The 15,659-nt window shown below is 40.5% G+C and overlaps 2 protein-coding genes across 13 annotated transcripts in view; one reads left to right on the forward strand and one right to left on the reverse strand.

The window, feature by feature from the left end:
* Tbce (tubulin folding cofactor E) overlaps window positions 1–15,659 on the forward strand; it is a 53,258-nt gene that overhangs the window by 33,993 nt on the left and 3,606 nt on the right. For 2 of the 6 annotated variants that reach the window (XR_013426628.1, XM_078023076.1), the window contains exons 7-16: window positions 860–962; window positions 2,039–2,115; window positions 4,195–4,290; window positions 4,808–4,872; window positions 5,167–5,231; window positions 5,593–5,745; window positions 6,542–6,695; window positions 8,914–8,982; window positions 9,664–9,744; window positions 13,211–13,302. Coding sequence is in view for 3 of the 6 variants with exons in the window: in XM_078023076.1 (XP_077879202.1) it covers window positions 860–962; window positions 2,039–2,115; window positions 4,195–4,290; window positions 4,808–4,872; window positions 5,167–5,231; window positions 5,593–5,745; window positions 6,542–6,695; window positions 8,914–8,982; window positions 9,664–9,744; window positions 13,211–13,302 (955 nt within the window). In the remaining 3 variants the exon portion in view is untranslated. Of the gene's footprint in view, window positions 1–859; window positions 963–2,038; window positions 2,116–4,194; window positions 4,291–4,807; window positions 4,873–5,166; window positions 5,232–5,592; window positions 5,746–6,541; window positions 6,696–7,468; window positions 7,596–8,913; window positions 8,983–9,663; window positions 9,747–13,210; window positions 13,303–13,481; window positions 13,778–15,659 lie in introns of those variants that run through there. The other 4 variants (XM_078023075.1, XM_005320359.5, XR_002483441.3 and 1 more) reach the window with 4 other exon arrangements.
* Window positions 1–15,659, reverse strand: part of B3galnt2 (beta-1,3-N-acetylgalactosaminyltransferase 2) — an 87,115-nt gene that overhangs the window by 26,940 nt on the left and 44,516 nt on the right. For 3 of the 7 annotated variants that reach the window (XM_078023081.1, XM_078023082.1, XM_078023077.1), the window contains one exon: window positions 12,445–14,984. The exons of 2 other annotated variants lie outside the window; for them this stretch is intronic. In XM_078023081.1, the coding sequence (XP_077879207.1) occupies window positions 14,850–14,984 (135 nt within the window). In that variant the 3' untranslated portion in view covers window positions 12,445–14,849. Of the gene's footprint in view, window positions 1–3,695; window positions 3,897–12,444; window positions 14,985–15,422; window positions 15,545–15,659 lie in introns of those variants that run through there. 2 more of the 7 variants (XM_078023078.1, XM_078023080.1) reach the window with 2 other exon arrangements.

Here is a 15,659-nt window from a genome sequence, read left to right on the forward strand (position 1 = left end):
GGGCCTTGCACATGATAGGTACATGCTCTACCACTGAGCTACATTCTCAGCTCTTTTTGTTTTGAAACTTGCCTGCACCTCAAGTTTCAAGGCTGGCCTCAAACTTGCAATCATAGGATTACAAATTTCCCAAGTCTCAGGGATTATGGGCATGTGACATCATATCCTGTTCTTCACTTTTCATTCTTTTGTAGGGGAGGGGGAGCTGCTGGGGATTGAACCCAGGGATACTAACCACTGAGCCCCAGCTCAAGGTCTCACTGAGTTGCTTAGGGCCTTGCTCAGTTGCTGAGGCTGACTTTGAACTCGTGATCCTCCTGCCTCAACCTCCCAATTTACTGGGATTACAGGTGTGCATTACCACTCTTGGCTGGACTAAGGTCTGAAAGTGACTGTCAACTTTCCAAGATGAGACTTTGTCTTCAGAGAAAGATGTGAAAGGACAGCAGTTTATTTTATCCATCCTAATAGCACAGGGGCAGACTCCATGTTTAGAAAAGCAGAATTCTAGTTCATGTTCTAGCATGAGATCAGTAACACTTTTGATAACAGAATTGCCCTTTGCAATATCCAGAGACTCATCCTGTGAGTCTGGAATCTCACCTTAGAGATGCCTGCACCTCAGGCTTCTAGGCACCTGCAGCCTCACACTATGCCTAACTCTGTGGAAACACTTTTGCACATCAGGTACTAAAAGGTTGTATGTTGTAAATATTAAGATTAGTTGTGGTGGCTCACTCACTGTTTTCAATAAGCATTTAATTTAGGGTTGAAACAAACCAAACCCCTTAGGTTTGCTATCTTCATTGGTTCAGTTGTACAAGCAATAAAGTACACTGTATCTTCTCTTTCTACACAGTGAAAACAAGCTACAGTTTCCCTCTGGCTCACCAGTGCTAACTGGAACGTTTTCTACATTGAAGGTATTAGTTCTCAATCAAACAGGAATTACGTGGGCTGAGGTAATTATGTTTCTTTGGTTTATTACATAGTAATAAGCAGTTGGAAATGTTTGCTTTATAGGGAATTAAAGCACAAATGTGGCTTCATTTAAATCATCCTATTATCCAAGTAATGGGATTCTTTATACTGCATAACAGGAGTTAGAAAATCAGAATTTTATATTTAGGAATCCATGTTCTTCCTTGGTCCTTCTCCCTCAGCCCATTTGGATTTGCTCTAGTGGCCTGATAAACACTGGCACTCCATAGTGATAGGCAGTAAATATGTGCTGAGCTTTCTTTCCTTTTTTGATATGGGGTTTGAGATAGAGGTCTCACGAGCAGAGACCTCATAATTTCCTTGTAGAAAGTCCAGCTCCTCACACCACTGTTCCTCATAGACAGCCAGAGTCAGAAGTGGACTCTGGGTCCTCGGCACAGCAGCATTTGGCACTCGCATCTGGTACCGTCTTCAGTCATGGTTTCTCTGCTTCCACACCCAAAATATTCCACCATTAAAGCAAGCACAGAAATGCTCAGCTGCGTCCTTTGTCTACAGAGTGCCACAGAGGTAGCTCAGTGGGGTCCCATCACCCTTGACCTGGCCCCAACCCCTGGCACTCCACTCCCACACTCCTTCTTGGGATAAGATAGATATCAACCAGGTATAGATTTAGCCTCAGGACAGGAAGGATGCTTAGAAATATTGAGACACATTGTCTGAATGGTGCATCCTTTACACACCATACTGACATCTGGAACTGAGAAGGGTGCTCAGCACCACTGTGCACCTTAGGCTAATCAGACTCTGGTAGATGGTGCTTGGTCACCATCTCCAGCTCCACTTTCTGAGCACCTTTCCTAAGCCAGCTACTGATGCTCACCAGCTGGGTTCAAAATGCTCCAGCATGTTACAGTGCAGCCAATCAACATTTTAATTTGCTACCCCACCCAGACCACATGCAGCTGGTGAGAAGTGTTTGACGCAGTGTTTCTAAAACAGCAACTGCATGGAATTGCTGTGGAACTGTGGCAGTGAGCCTGCAGGAAGTAGCACCAGCAGAGGCCACTTAGCCCTGAACAGCTTTCCCTTCCAGGTGCTGCAGTGTGCCCTGGGGTGGCCAGTCCTTGAGGAGCTGTATCTGGACTCCAACAACATCTTCATTTCTGAAAGGTAATAGGTGGCTCTATTTCAGCCTGCGCCCTTTAGTCACCCTGAGGGAGATGGTTAGATCCAGTTTTAACTGGTAGGAGGATTTACGGATAAGAGTTTGAAACAAACTGGCCTTGAGCCTCTGGGACTCAGCCTTCTCTGCTGTACCTATCCTCACCTTCAATAAATCTGTTTTGCCTTAAAAAAATTTTTTTTCTTAAATTCTGATTATTTATTGCCTTCACCAATTAGAAAGTTAGTTGAATTGAGGGAAACTCATGAGGGTGACACCCTGAATTAAATACTTCTACTTTTGCATAAATATATTCAGCTTGCTGTTTCTCAATAGCAGTTCTGTAGGATATGCTGGGCACTTTCTCCTGTTTCTTTGCTAAGGATTAAATAATAGATTTATTTATTTATGTTGGTGATACTGGAGACAGCTAAATGCAACTACCACTGAGCTACATCCCAAGACCTTCCTATTATTTATTTTGAGACAGTGTCTAAATTTCGCAGGCTGGCCTTAAACTTGCTATTCTCCTGCTTAAGCCTCCTGAGTTGCTGAGATTACAATCATGTGATGTTGTTCTCTGCTGAATAGTGAATGTTTTTTGTTTTTTTGTACCAGGGATTGAACTTAAGGTCAGTTGATCACTGAGCCATAGCCCCAGCCCAATTTTGTATTTTATTTAGAGACAGAGTCTCACTGAGTTGCTTAGCACCTCACTAAATTGCTAAGGCTGGCTTTGAGCTCATGATCCTCCTGAATAGCTGGGATTACAGGTTACCATGCCCAGCCTTGACTTTTTTATTTTAAATATATATTATTAATATATTTTTAATGTATTTCTTTTTAGTTGTAGATCCACATATGCCTTTATTTATTTTTATGTGGTGCTGAGGATCAAACCCAGTGCCGCACATGTGCTAGGCAAGTGCTCTACTGCCGAACTACAATCCCAGCCCCCAAAAGTGCGTTCTTTTAAATAAATATGTATTGTTGGGCTGGGGATGTGACTCAAGCGGTAGCGCGCTCGCCTGGCATGTGTGCGGCCCGGGTTCGATCCTCAGCACCACATACCAACAAAGATGTTGTGTCCGCCGAGAACTAAAAAAAAAAATAAAGATTAAAAATTCTCTCTCTCTGTCTCCTCTCACTCTCTCTTTAAAAAAAAAAAATATGTATTGTTGCCTCTCCTTATTAACACACTCAGATATAAGTCTATTTCTTTCTTTCTTTTTTTTTTTTTTGGTACCAGGGATTGAACTCAGGGTATCAGTTTTTGTCTATTTCAATGAAATTGACACAGGTACGTTAAAATAGGTTGGAAATCATAATATAAAGCTTATTATTAATAATTTTAATTATGTCAGTAATTTAATAAATATTCTTACTAATCATTCATCTATTATTTTCCTCAAAAGAGTACAATTCTAAAAATGTAAATGTTTATCTCAAAGTTACCGTAAGTGGCAAATTTGTTATTTATTTTTTAGGTGTTTTATAAATGAGATGTTTAGATACAGTGGGTTAAATTACTCATTATTACATCATTAAATTGTGTGAAATAAACACATGTGGGAAATTTTTCAACAAATTTGGATTCAAATTAGTAAGATTTTATTGTACAGAATGGTTTTATTATACAGCCAAATGCAGCTGTTTTTCTGCATTTATAATAAATAATATACAGGGCTGGGGATGTGGCTCAAGCGGTAGCGCGCTCGCCTGGCATGCGTGCGGCCCGGGTTCAATCCTCAGCACCACATACCAACAAAGATGTTGTGTCCGCTGAAAACTAAAATAAATAAATATTTTTAAAAAAAAGAAATAATATACAGAATTTACCTGTCCTCATAATCCAGTTTCTTCTCTGATAAAAACTTGCAGATCTGTGGCACAGTGTCACAAGCAGGATGCTGATACTGATTTGGCCAGGATTACTTGAATCACACCATGAGGGTCTCCCAGGTTCCCTTTCCATGGTCACACCCACTTGTTTCCACCCCAGCGGTCCCTAATAACAAATGCAGGTATTCTAAGGCCACATGCTCATGGCAGCAACACATGCTGAAAAGATGGTGTTTTCCATACAGGCCCAGTAATGTTCTACAGATGCTCAAGCTGTTAGACCTTTCCTCTAACCCATTAATTGATGAAAACCAGCTGTTCCTGATAGCCTATCTGCCCAGGTAATTTGATTCTAAAATGGCTATTACAGTAGGCCTAGTAAATTTTTACAGAATGAATTTTCATTTGCTATTACCTTTGTCAATAGAAATATGATAGTGATAAGATTCTTAAATTGAGCAATTTCCTGTAGGAAGTTTTATTTTAATTCATTTGGAGAATTTACTTGTGAACCACATACAACGTGGACCATGTACTAGATAATTTGAAGAATGGATAATTTGACCTTAGTGATATAATACTGAGCCTGAACTTTGTTAAACTTGGGGAATTGAGACTATTTCTTAGACCCTTTTAGCAAGAGAGACAGCAGTAGGGGCACAGAATGCTAGAGGCCTGTAGAATCACTAGGCTACAGCATTAATCATTCTGCATGCCTTTAATTGGACTCTGATTTCTGTTCATTTTACATGGAATGAAAACCCAGGATAGAGGAAAGAATTTATAAACCTAGACTGGTTGATAACCCATAGCATTTATATTGTTCTGTGTAGTCAACTTTAACATTTATAATTTCAGATTAGAACAACTAATCCTTTCTGACACTGGAATTTCTTCTATACATTTTCCGGATGCTGGAATTGGTATGAGATTAGTAAAGCCGCCCTCCTACTCCCCCATCTGTTGTATGTTATTGGGGGTTTAACCCAAAGGCACTCTACAACTGAGCTACACTCCCAGTCCTTTTTTAAGATTATAATTTGAGACAGGGTTTTGCTATAGCTACCAAGGCTGGCCTTGAACTTTCGATTCTCCTGCCTTAGCCTCTTGATAACATGGGATTATAGGCATGGTCCACTGCACCTGGCCTCCTTGCCCCTGTTCTTTAGCCATTTCTTTTCACTTCTACCATGTGACTTAATTCTCCTTTTTTGTAGGGTGCAAAACATCCATGTTCCCGTCCCTGCAGTACCTTGTAGTAAATGACAATCGGATATCACAAGTAAGGGCTGCGTCACAGTGCGCCCAGCGCATTATCGCCTATTCCCACTCTTGTGGAGTTCCTAGGTTCCTTCTTCTATTGAAAACCTTTTAAATCAAAAGAGAAATAACTCCGCAGAGTGAAACTCCTCATGCAAAGTAAAAAATATTCAGAGCGAGCTTGGTGTAGCATGTCCAGGCAGGCTGCCAAGGTTTCAGGTGGCACAGTCATGGAAAAGTGTGGTCTTCCTAATGGGGTGTTCTGTGCCTGAAGCTTCCCTGCCTCAGGTTAGAACGGGGACTTCTGCTTTTCTGTTGTTAGTTCACGAAATCTGAAAAAGTAGTCTGAAACATTGCTTTTATTTCTTCTTGTTGGGTTTCAGTGGTCATTCATCAATGAGCTAAACAAATTACAGAGCTTGCGTGCCCTGTCCTGTCTAAGGAACCCCCTGACTGAAGGAAGCAAGGAAGCACAGACCACTCGACAGCTCATTATTGCCAAAATTGGTCAGCTGAAAACCCTGAACAAATGTGAGGTGAGCAGTGGTATCGTGACAGGATTCTGTTTTTGAGATGGGTCTTGCTATGCTGCCCAGGCTGGCCTCAAAGTCCTAGGCTCAGGTGCTGCTGCCTCAGCCTCCTGAACAGTGGAGACAATAATGCACAGCCAAGCCTGGCTTTAGATATTTTTGAGACTAGAAGGTAAATTACCAAAAACTGTAAAAAGAAATCATATTTGGATACTGTAAAAGGGTATGAAATGTAAATTTCCTTCAAAGGGTGGTAGGTTGTTTTTGTCCATTTTAGTAATAATGGTTCTTTTCTGACTCCTCAGGAGAGAGGATTACACTTAGTTTAGTGCCAGAAATGCCTGTCGCTCTACTGCCCTTGCTGATTTATTTTCATTTGAACAGACGCAAAGGAGCACACTCCAAAGAGTACTATAGGGCACTTCCTCTGATTTCTTTGGAGGAGTTAGGTAGAAAAAAGACAAAAGTACAGAACATGTCTCTACTCCTTGTCAGCTGCTTCTCCCCATAGAAGTGGGAAGGCCAGGCCTGGCCACACTGTGCCATTCCCCAGAGAGGGGACCCCAGGCACCCAGTATCAGCCAGCCTGTGGGCAATGTTCTCATGAAGAAAAAGATAAAACTGGAAATCTTTTTGAACAAACTCTTGAGTTCAGTCAATGTCAAAAAAGAAAGGTAAAAAATATAATTATCTCATCCCTCTAAATTTGATTATTCTGTGCTTGGGCAGTGGAGGAGAAGGGCAAGGTACAAAACACAAGTGAGTGTTTTCATAGACTTGTTTATATTTCACTTCAACATAGATTCTTCCAGAGGAACGGCGAGGAGCTGAGCTTGATTACCGAAAAGCTTTTGGAAATGAGTGGAAAAAGGCTGGTGGACATCAGGATCCAGAGAAAAACAGACCAAATGAAGAATTTCTTGCAGCCCATCCTAGATACCAGCTCCTGTGCCACAGTATGTCCACATGACCTGCTGGTCTTTCCTGGGGCAGCACAGGCAGTTCAGTGTGTTTTTGTTTTTCTCCTTCTCTTGGAGCTATAGGTACTTTCTTGGGGCCACTTCAGCAAGTTGAGAGCAGACAGAGGTAAATCAGTGTCTCTTGGCAGAAGGAGCTGGGAGACTCTGAGGTTCCTGAAGGGGGAGAGTTGCATTTGAGGAAGGGAAAGCAGTCCTTAATGTAAGTCCTCTCATCTTTGCCTGTGCTCTCTAGATGGTCAGTTTCATGAGGGGTTACCACTCTCCACTCCAGGCGGGGGTGGAAAGCATTCCAGTTCATCTCACAGGATTTGGGTTATTTTTTTTTCCCACTAAATTTTTTTTTGTGGTTGTAGATGGACAGCATGACTTTATTTTGTTTCATTTTTATGTGGTGCTAAGGATTGAACCCTGAACCTCACACATGCTAGGCGAGTGCTATGCCACTGAGCTACAGCCCCAGCCCAAGGACTTGGTATTTTTTAACATCCTGGGGTAATTTTAACTTATGCAGAAGTCACACCACCTGGTTTCTCCTCAGCTCTTCTGTCCCCAGGCTTGCTCATGTTCCGAGTTTGGCATTTGATATGTGTGGTAGTCCCTTAAATTCTTCAGCCTGGCTTCTCAGGCTTTCAAGCTTAAGAATTTGTGAGTCTTTGTACCTGATGTACTTTTAATTTTTTTAAAACTTCATTATTATTCCACATTTAATTTTTATGTGAATTTCCTTTTTATATATTTTCAAATTCAAGGTGAAGCTCACTGCATAAATGCTTCAGGCTGGAACCTTATCTGAGAGGAAGAAAACCTGCCTATGGGGAATGCTTTCAAATTACTTCATTAGCTGGCCCAATTTCCTGGCCACTCTCAATCACTTGGGTGAGGAGGGAAAGGTTCTAAAGCAGATGGCAGCTATGTTGACTATTTCATTGCTCAGAATGCCACGAGAGAAAAGCAGATCTCTGGGGTGTGTAGAGGAATTCCCTCATCTGTTGGCCCAGAGCAGGAGAGAAGTACAGTAGTTACCCCTATCTGCAGTTGCAATTTTTTTTGGGGGGGGGGGTAACTAGGAATTAATCCCAGGGTACTTAACCACTGAGCTTCATCCCTAGCCCCTTTATACTTTATTAGAGATGGGGTCTCGCTAAGTTGCTTAGGACCTTTCTAAGTTGCTGAGGCTGGCTTTGAACTCTTGATCTTCCTGGTTCAGCCTCCTGAGTCACTGATATTACAGGCATGTGCCACTGTTCCCAGCTTGCAGTTGCAACTTTCATTAGGAAAAAAAAAAAAAATTCTCAGTTCTAAATTGCATACCATTCTGAGGAACGTAATGAACACCCTATCTTGTCCCCCCAGGACAGGAATACGTTTGACCAGAGCATCCACATTGTATATGCTGCCCACCTTAAAGTCGCTCAGCTATGTCCTTGTAGACTTGTTGCAGTGTCACAGTGCTTGTGTTTAAGTAATCCTTATTTCACTTGAAAAGACCCCAAAGCACAAAAGCAGTGGTGCTTACAATTTGGATAAGTCACAGATAAGATATAAAATGCTCCATTTAAGTGTAAAGGAAAAAGTAAAATATTTTGAAAGTGCACATTTACATAACTTTTATTAGTTTATTGTTCAATTGCTAGCTATATTGATCTACTGTGCCTAACTTTATCATAGATATGTATATTCCAGATATAAGGCTTGGCATTATTTGCAGTGCCAGGTACTCACTGAGGTCCTGGAATGTCCCCCACAAACTAGGGGTCTGCTGTACTGCATTTTCAGGCAGAAGAGCTGGTCTGCAGTGCAGGCACTGGGCACCTAGTCTGTCCTTATACCATGTTAACACTTGAAGGTGTCCTGTGACTTGTGTCCCAAATAGTACTGGGTTTTTCCCAGACCTTACAGAAAGGGAACATTTTTCAAAGTTGAAACTGTGTGTCCACTTGAAGTGTTTGAAAGCAGGTTAACTCACAGTTGGAGCCAGGACGCTGTAGGTCCTGAGGAACAGTGATGTGATACACACTGGAGGCTTCTGCCTTGGGAGGGGCGCATTCACTCTCCTAAAAATCAGAGCGGCTGAATAAAAGCAAACTGTTCAGGTTAGCACACAGTGGTTGCTAGGCTTATCCTGGGGAAGGAAAAGGTGGTGCACTGACATGCACCTCTCATCATTTGTCCCTCTTGATTTCTTCTAAAACAGAATATGGTGCACCTGAGGACGGAGAACTCAAAGTACAACAACCATTTATGCTGAAAAACCAACTACTGAGTAAGAATCCCAAATTCACACACAGCTTTATATTCTAGGCTGAAGGGATAGCAAAGGCCTGATAGGGATGTGCATTTCTTTTAGGAAGAACTGAGTGAAATGCCTTGAGCTTTAAAGGAATTCTCTATACCGAAATTCCTTGGTGTGTGGTGTCCTGCTGGGATGGAACCCAAGGCCTTGCACATGCTCGGCAAGCCTCCACTGCTGAGCTACACCCAGCCCCCTACATTCTAACCTTTAATGTTTCTACAATTCCTGGGCTTTAAACTCATTAATAGTGTTATAAAGGTGGGAGGGATTTGAGTAGTAAACCACATTGTGATTTGGAAACCAGTGACTTTTCTTACACTTGAAAATCCAGCTCATTTGTCAGGAAAGGAATGCTGAAGCGAAAAGCAAAGCACTGGAAGGCCGGTAATCCAGCTGTTTTGTAGTCACCAGGAATTCATGGAAGTGTTTAACAGGAAAAAAAATTAACATAATTTAGATAGATTTCTTTATCAGGACTGACACAAGTTATACTAAACAGCTCTATTATTTGGCAGTGATATTAACTTGTAGGTTTTATTACTGGGATTGAAGTTAAAGCCTCACACATTCTAAGCACACTTCTACCAATGAGCATGTAAACCAACCCTGCATGTAAACTTTAAATCAGTACTGTAGTAGACATCAATGTAGTCCTTCCTTCTTTCCTTAAAGCACTGAAGATAAAATATCCAAACCAACTTGAACAGAAGGTCTTAGAGAAGCAACTGCCAGGTAAGATGAATGAAACCATCTTTGCCTTCCTTGCACTTGTGAATCACTGGTGTGGGGATGGGTTGGCTCTTATATATAGACCAGTGATTGAAACCTTTAATTCAATTCATATCTAGAAGTGTGGACCTCAGAATTTAAAGGTTTTCATTAGTCTTTTGTATTCTAAAATATAATCAGCTGTGTTAATGTCACTCCTCTAGCCCCCCAAAATTCAGGTCTCCCATACCTTTTGGCAGTACTGGGGATTCTACCCAAGGATACATACTATGTTTTTAGATACAGTATAAGTTGCACAGGCTGGCCTGGACCTTGGGATCTTCCTGCCTCAGCCTCCCCAACTCCCTGGATTTGGTATTTTAACATTTAGCTAATATTTAGCTATGAATCAAGTTAACTTGGGAATCTTGGGAATTTAGTATACCATTACCATGGTATACTTAAAAATTATGTCTTCTGACTCCCATAACTTTATCAGCTTATCTGGAAAAGTCTTTTGTTTTTAATTGGGAGCCTTTGCTTGTGATATTTATGGCCTAAGGGGTTGACTGGCTTAGCCTCTTCGGAATTCACATGCTTTTTTTTTTCCCCCATCAGACACACTGGAATGCTTTCCTTTAGGGGAAAAAAAAAAAAGACTTTGGAACTTTTTAAAAACATATGGCCAGGACCTGGGGTTGTAGCTCAGTGGTAGAGCGCTCATCTAGAACATGCAAGACACTGGGTACAATCCTCAGCACCACATAAAAAATAAAATAAAGGTATTGTGTGAAACTACAACTAAAAAATGTTAATTAAAAAAAAATTATGGAAACCACAGTGGTTCACACTTGTAATTCCAGTAACTTGGAAGGCTGAAGATGGAGGACCACAAGTTCAAGGCCAGCCTTAGCAATTTTTGAGACCAGGTCTCAAAATAAAGGACCAGGGATGTAGTTCCTTGGTGAAGCACCCCCTAGGTTCAGTCCCCAGTAAGTAACACATACAGAAAATAAAAATGGGCTAGAGGTATAGCATTCTTGGGTTTAATCAAGAACTGAATTAGTTTTAGAAAAATACTTTTATGTCAACAAATTAGATCAATAAATTAAACTTTCACTCAAAAGACAAATAATTGTTTAGTATACCATAATTGATTCATAGCTAAACATGAGCTAAATGTTAAAATACCAAATCTAGAGCAGTGAAAACTTGGAGGAATGAAATGCAGATCAGTTTATAGGATTTCAGTAAACTAAATTCACTTGTCTGCCCCAGTGCAGTAACTGCACATTAGCAAGCTTACCATGGCATTGCTTATGATACGCGTGGTGATATTCAAGAAGTATATTTATGATCGATAACTATTCATTTAGTGTTAATCTACCACTGTTTCTCCATTTTAAGTATTTGTTAGCAATTCAATTTCTAGTCCTAGAGTGTATAATTTTGCTACTATTAAAATTAGTAGTGATTCCCTTTCATATTCAGTTTCCACACGTAAATGCTACATAGGTACAAAATAACAAAAGAGCCAGAACTCTGTCAGTGTTAGTAGCTTTGGATGACTTTCCCTTTTCTTTCCCACAAATATGGAAATGTTATCACTAAGGAATACTGATACCCAAGAATGCTGCCATCAGTCAAAGGCTACAGTCTGGGAATGTGTGCTAACATGGTTCTTTTGCACCGCACACCTGTTCTGGAAACACCTGCCATGTCCATGCACTTTCTTTTAATCCTCGGATGAACCAGCAGAGGTTAGAATTACCATAGAAATTATGTGTGATGATTACTGCTTCAGACTTCAGAATCTGAGTCCTGTATCCTATAAACTCAGCAGTAAACCAGATTACAGGGTTCTTAACTGTAATTTTTTTGCCACATGCTATAACTAATGACTAATGTAGATAAATACCCTTTAAAAAGTAGCATGAATTTAACAAAACAAATATTGGCTGGTATGAAAAATTCATATACCCTTTTTATTAAGTTATGTGGTAATTGCTATAAAAACTGAAAATACATGCATGCTCTGTACAGGCTTTCTAGTGGTCTACTTTGTACCACTTGTAATGGTAAAGATAAAAAACACGTAGTTTGATGGCAGGGGCAGGCGGGGCAGGGCATAGTTGAATCAACTCAAAAAACCATACTATCATGTGAAGTCAAGGAAAGCTAACCAGGCCTAGCTCTGTGCTGCTCGCCGTGCCTGCCACTATTTATGTGTGGCTAAGCAAGTTTAAATTCACTAATTTCTGTCAGGTGCTCCATAGCCATGTGTGCTTGCTATATTGGGTAATGCAGGTCTAGAGGAATTGGCAAGTAAAAAATACAAAAACTCAGGCACCCCCATGAGAACACAAGAAGCCTTTAACAGGCTTGGTCAGAGAAAGAAAAAGAAGTAACTATCTTCATATTTTCTAAATAAGACAATCACATTAGAAATGATAGTTATTTACATACAGGTTGCCACTTTCCTACACAGTGCAGGTAGGCAAGTCTCTTAGAAACTTTGTTTCTGGCATTGATTAGGAATTGTGTTATTTCCCATTGGTGTGCAGGAATCAGTTCCTCACCACTCTCCAACAGTGAAAGCCAATTCACCCAAATCTTTTGAAAGGTCCAATTTATAATTACAATTTACTCCTAGGTGTGAATATGATAAAGTTTTTAAATACCTACCAAGTAGCTGTATTCAGTACACAAATAAGAAAAGGCCAGTTTTTATTCTAAAATAAAGATCACATTTATTATCACAAGTTGCATAAAAACACAGCTTTTACAAAAATGATTGATAGAAAAATACTCATTTGACTATGTCGTGATATTTGTGGGAACACCACACTATTGCTGTACCTCCAGCTAAAGCTTCAAAGAAACTGGTTTTCATAATTAAATCTCCACTATTTACCACAAGCCATCTTTGGAAAGAAGTTCATACCATGTTCTGAATACACCAAAGCATTTGCTCAGTTAAATTACATTCCAGGCCTAGTGGTTGCTTGTGTAACATGAGACACATTTTTGATAATCACAGGATAGGTATGCTGGAACTTGTCCATCTCAGTCTATACCCTCCCTTCCCAGAGGAGGCTGAGCCACCTCCTCAGGGCACCTGAGCCCACTCCAAGCTTCTTTCAGTAAGTAACTCAGAAGAAGTAATTACAAAGATTTACAAAGAAAACCATTATTTCACCTGTCTTTTCCTCTGAGCTGAGAAACCAGAAATTAGATTATCAGATTAAGGAATAATACCTACTGAAACGGCACAAAAACTGTTAGGGGCACCTGGGTCATACACTGGCTTCACTTCCATGAGTTTCCCAAATAACTCAAGTAAGTGGTAGAAAGACACAAATCTACCTCTACTTATTTTCCTGGATGAACTGATAACCAACAGGGACAGCTATCATTGCAGCTTGGTCTCATTATGTGACCTGGTTTTACAGGTAGCTGTCCTTTGAGACATCTTCCTTTTCTTTGATAGGTTCCATGACCATTCAAAAGGTGAAGGCATTACTGTCACGTCTTCTCAAAGTTCCTGTGTCAGAACTTTTGCTGTCCTATGAAAGTCCCAAGGTAAGCCACCCCCAAGAGGCAGTCAAGCTCAATTCTCCACAGTAAGACATGATTAAACTGTCTGACATGGTCCAGTTCTGATCAGGGAGCACATATTTATTAGACTTCTGAGTAACCTGTGGCATGGAGGTCATGTTTTGTCAGATCTGTCTTACCCCCTACCTTTGTTCTAATTTTAGATGCCGGGCAGAGAAATTGAACTAGGAAATGACCTTCAGTCATTACAGTTTTATTCTGTGGAAAATGGAGATTGTCTACTAGTGAGATGGTAACAACCAGCTTTAAAAATTTAGTGACTAGACTGTTCATTGTGACTGGGGTTCGCTGGGAAGAAATGATTTGCTGGAACAGTTCTACTGTCAAATGAGGTTTTACAGCTTGCCCAAAGTATAACAGAGGATGTACTTTTCACCAGGAAGAGACCATTTGTAGGCTTGTATATAATAGCAGTAATAAAGGCTTTGACTACTCATGATCTTCTGATCTTACTTCATATGTATTTTTATAGCTCCTCACTATTATTAAATAGAAACTAACTAGTCTAATAACATCTGAATATAGCTAATGTCTGTCATAGACTAGTTTTAATGAAATTCTCTACTGATACTAAGATTACCGAAATGATTTGGTCACATGGGGAAGTGTCCCTTAAATTCAGGGAGGCACATCCTTTAAACTGTCTGACATGGTCCAGGTCTGAGCAGGGAGCACATATTTATTAGAATTTGAGTATTAGACTTTTTCTTCTCAGATATACTATCTTGAGAGTCCTTAACAAGGCAATCATAGGCTTTTCTCTATAGTTATACCTAAACTGAGCATAGTATTCGCAGGTTCCCAGCTCTGACGGACTTACCCAGGGGGCAATGATGAAAGCAAAATCCTCCCTATGGCACAAAAACCCAAAGAGATATATTCATAAAAATGTGTTTTAACAGGAGTACTAAACTGATTTTCAGGATTTATCTTAAATGAAAAAAAAAAAAGCATTAACAAAAAACCATGGATATTAGTCTAAGTAAATGAACATATTTAAGCCAGGTTCATGACTGAGAATTAGTTCCTCTCCAAGGTCAAACTGCTCATTTCATTCAAGAGCCACAAAATCTGACATTATTTCCAGAAACCCAAAACTTTGGTATAAGTGATCACTGCTCATGTAAGTAAGCACACAGTATTTGTGAGTTTTTTTGGCATGTGTTGTCTAATCAAGCCATACAGACCTATGCAATCCAGGCAGAAATTCAAACTCAGATGAACTATTAATCATGATTTAGAAATACTTTTCCTTTTATAAAACAATTTGGTAATTTTAAATCATTTTCCAATATATAAATAAAAACTTAGCTATAGTTATTAGTTGATTTTTTTTTTAAAAGAAGGAAATCTGCACAATTAGTACCACACTGGTTCAGGTGAAGGTGCCAGCCGAGGGCTCTCCTGAAAGACCATCTATTCTACTGCCAACCATGGCTGCTCTTCTCAGACTTACATGGAGATTATCATCCACCTGCCCTGGTCTTCATGCAGCCCGTATGAATCTCTTGTCACCTTGTTGCACACTGACAAGGGTCACCACACACTCCCTTTAGTTCCCACAGCTCTGTCAGCTCGTGAGGGGAGTACTGAGGGGAAGACAGCATTCCTGTCTCACAGGTCTTCTCACACAGCCACAGGCTGTCCTGCAGAGGGGGAGAGCAAGCTGTGAACTGTGCAAGCATGCACCAGGGCATGTTTATGTATGGTAACGAAGCTGAAATTATTCCAAGGATAATTCCATGTATGAACCAACTCGAGGTTTGAGGAGGGGTATCTTCTGTCTCCAGGAAAGATCAGGCCTCACAGTTGTGCGGCTGTGTGTGGATTAACAGTCAGCAAATGGCACCCTATGCACATGTCTTGAATGTCGCATTGGACCCCATACATGCACGATTAGTAAGTTGTTAGTTTGTTAAAAAAGGGTTAGCAAGTGGAGAAGAAGGAAAAGTTTGGGAACTACAAATGGTGAGTTTCATATCTGCTTTGAGAAACTGGTTGTGTAGCAGCATTCATAGCAGCTACTATTTGGATGAAATGCTTGCAGTATTCTGGGAACTATGCCAAGTCTTTACAAACATTACCTCATTTAATTCTCAAGAACCCTGTGAGGCCAGGTGCCTGGCACACACTTGGGATTACAAGCATTAGGGAGACTGAGGCAGGAGTACTGCAAGTTCAAGACCAGCCTGAGCACCTTAGCTGTCTGAAAAAAAAAAAAAAGGCTGGAGGTGTAGCTCAGTGGTACAGCATCCCTGGTTTCAACCACCCCCCCAACCCCGCCATTAAATTGAAAAAAAATAAAATAAAATTAGGTGGGG

The sequence above is a fragment of the Ictidomys tridecemlineatus genome, chromosome 10 (genome assembly GCF_052094955.1).
Source record: "Ictidomys tridecemlineatus isolate mIctTri1 chromosome 10, mIctTri1.hap1, whole genome shotgun sequence".
Classification (NCBI taxonomy): domain Eukaryota; kingdom Metazoa; phylum Chordata; class Mammalia; order Rodentia; family Sciuridae; genus Ictidomys; species Ictidomys tridecemlineatus.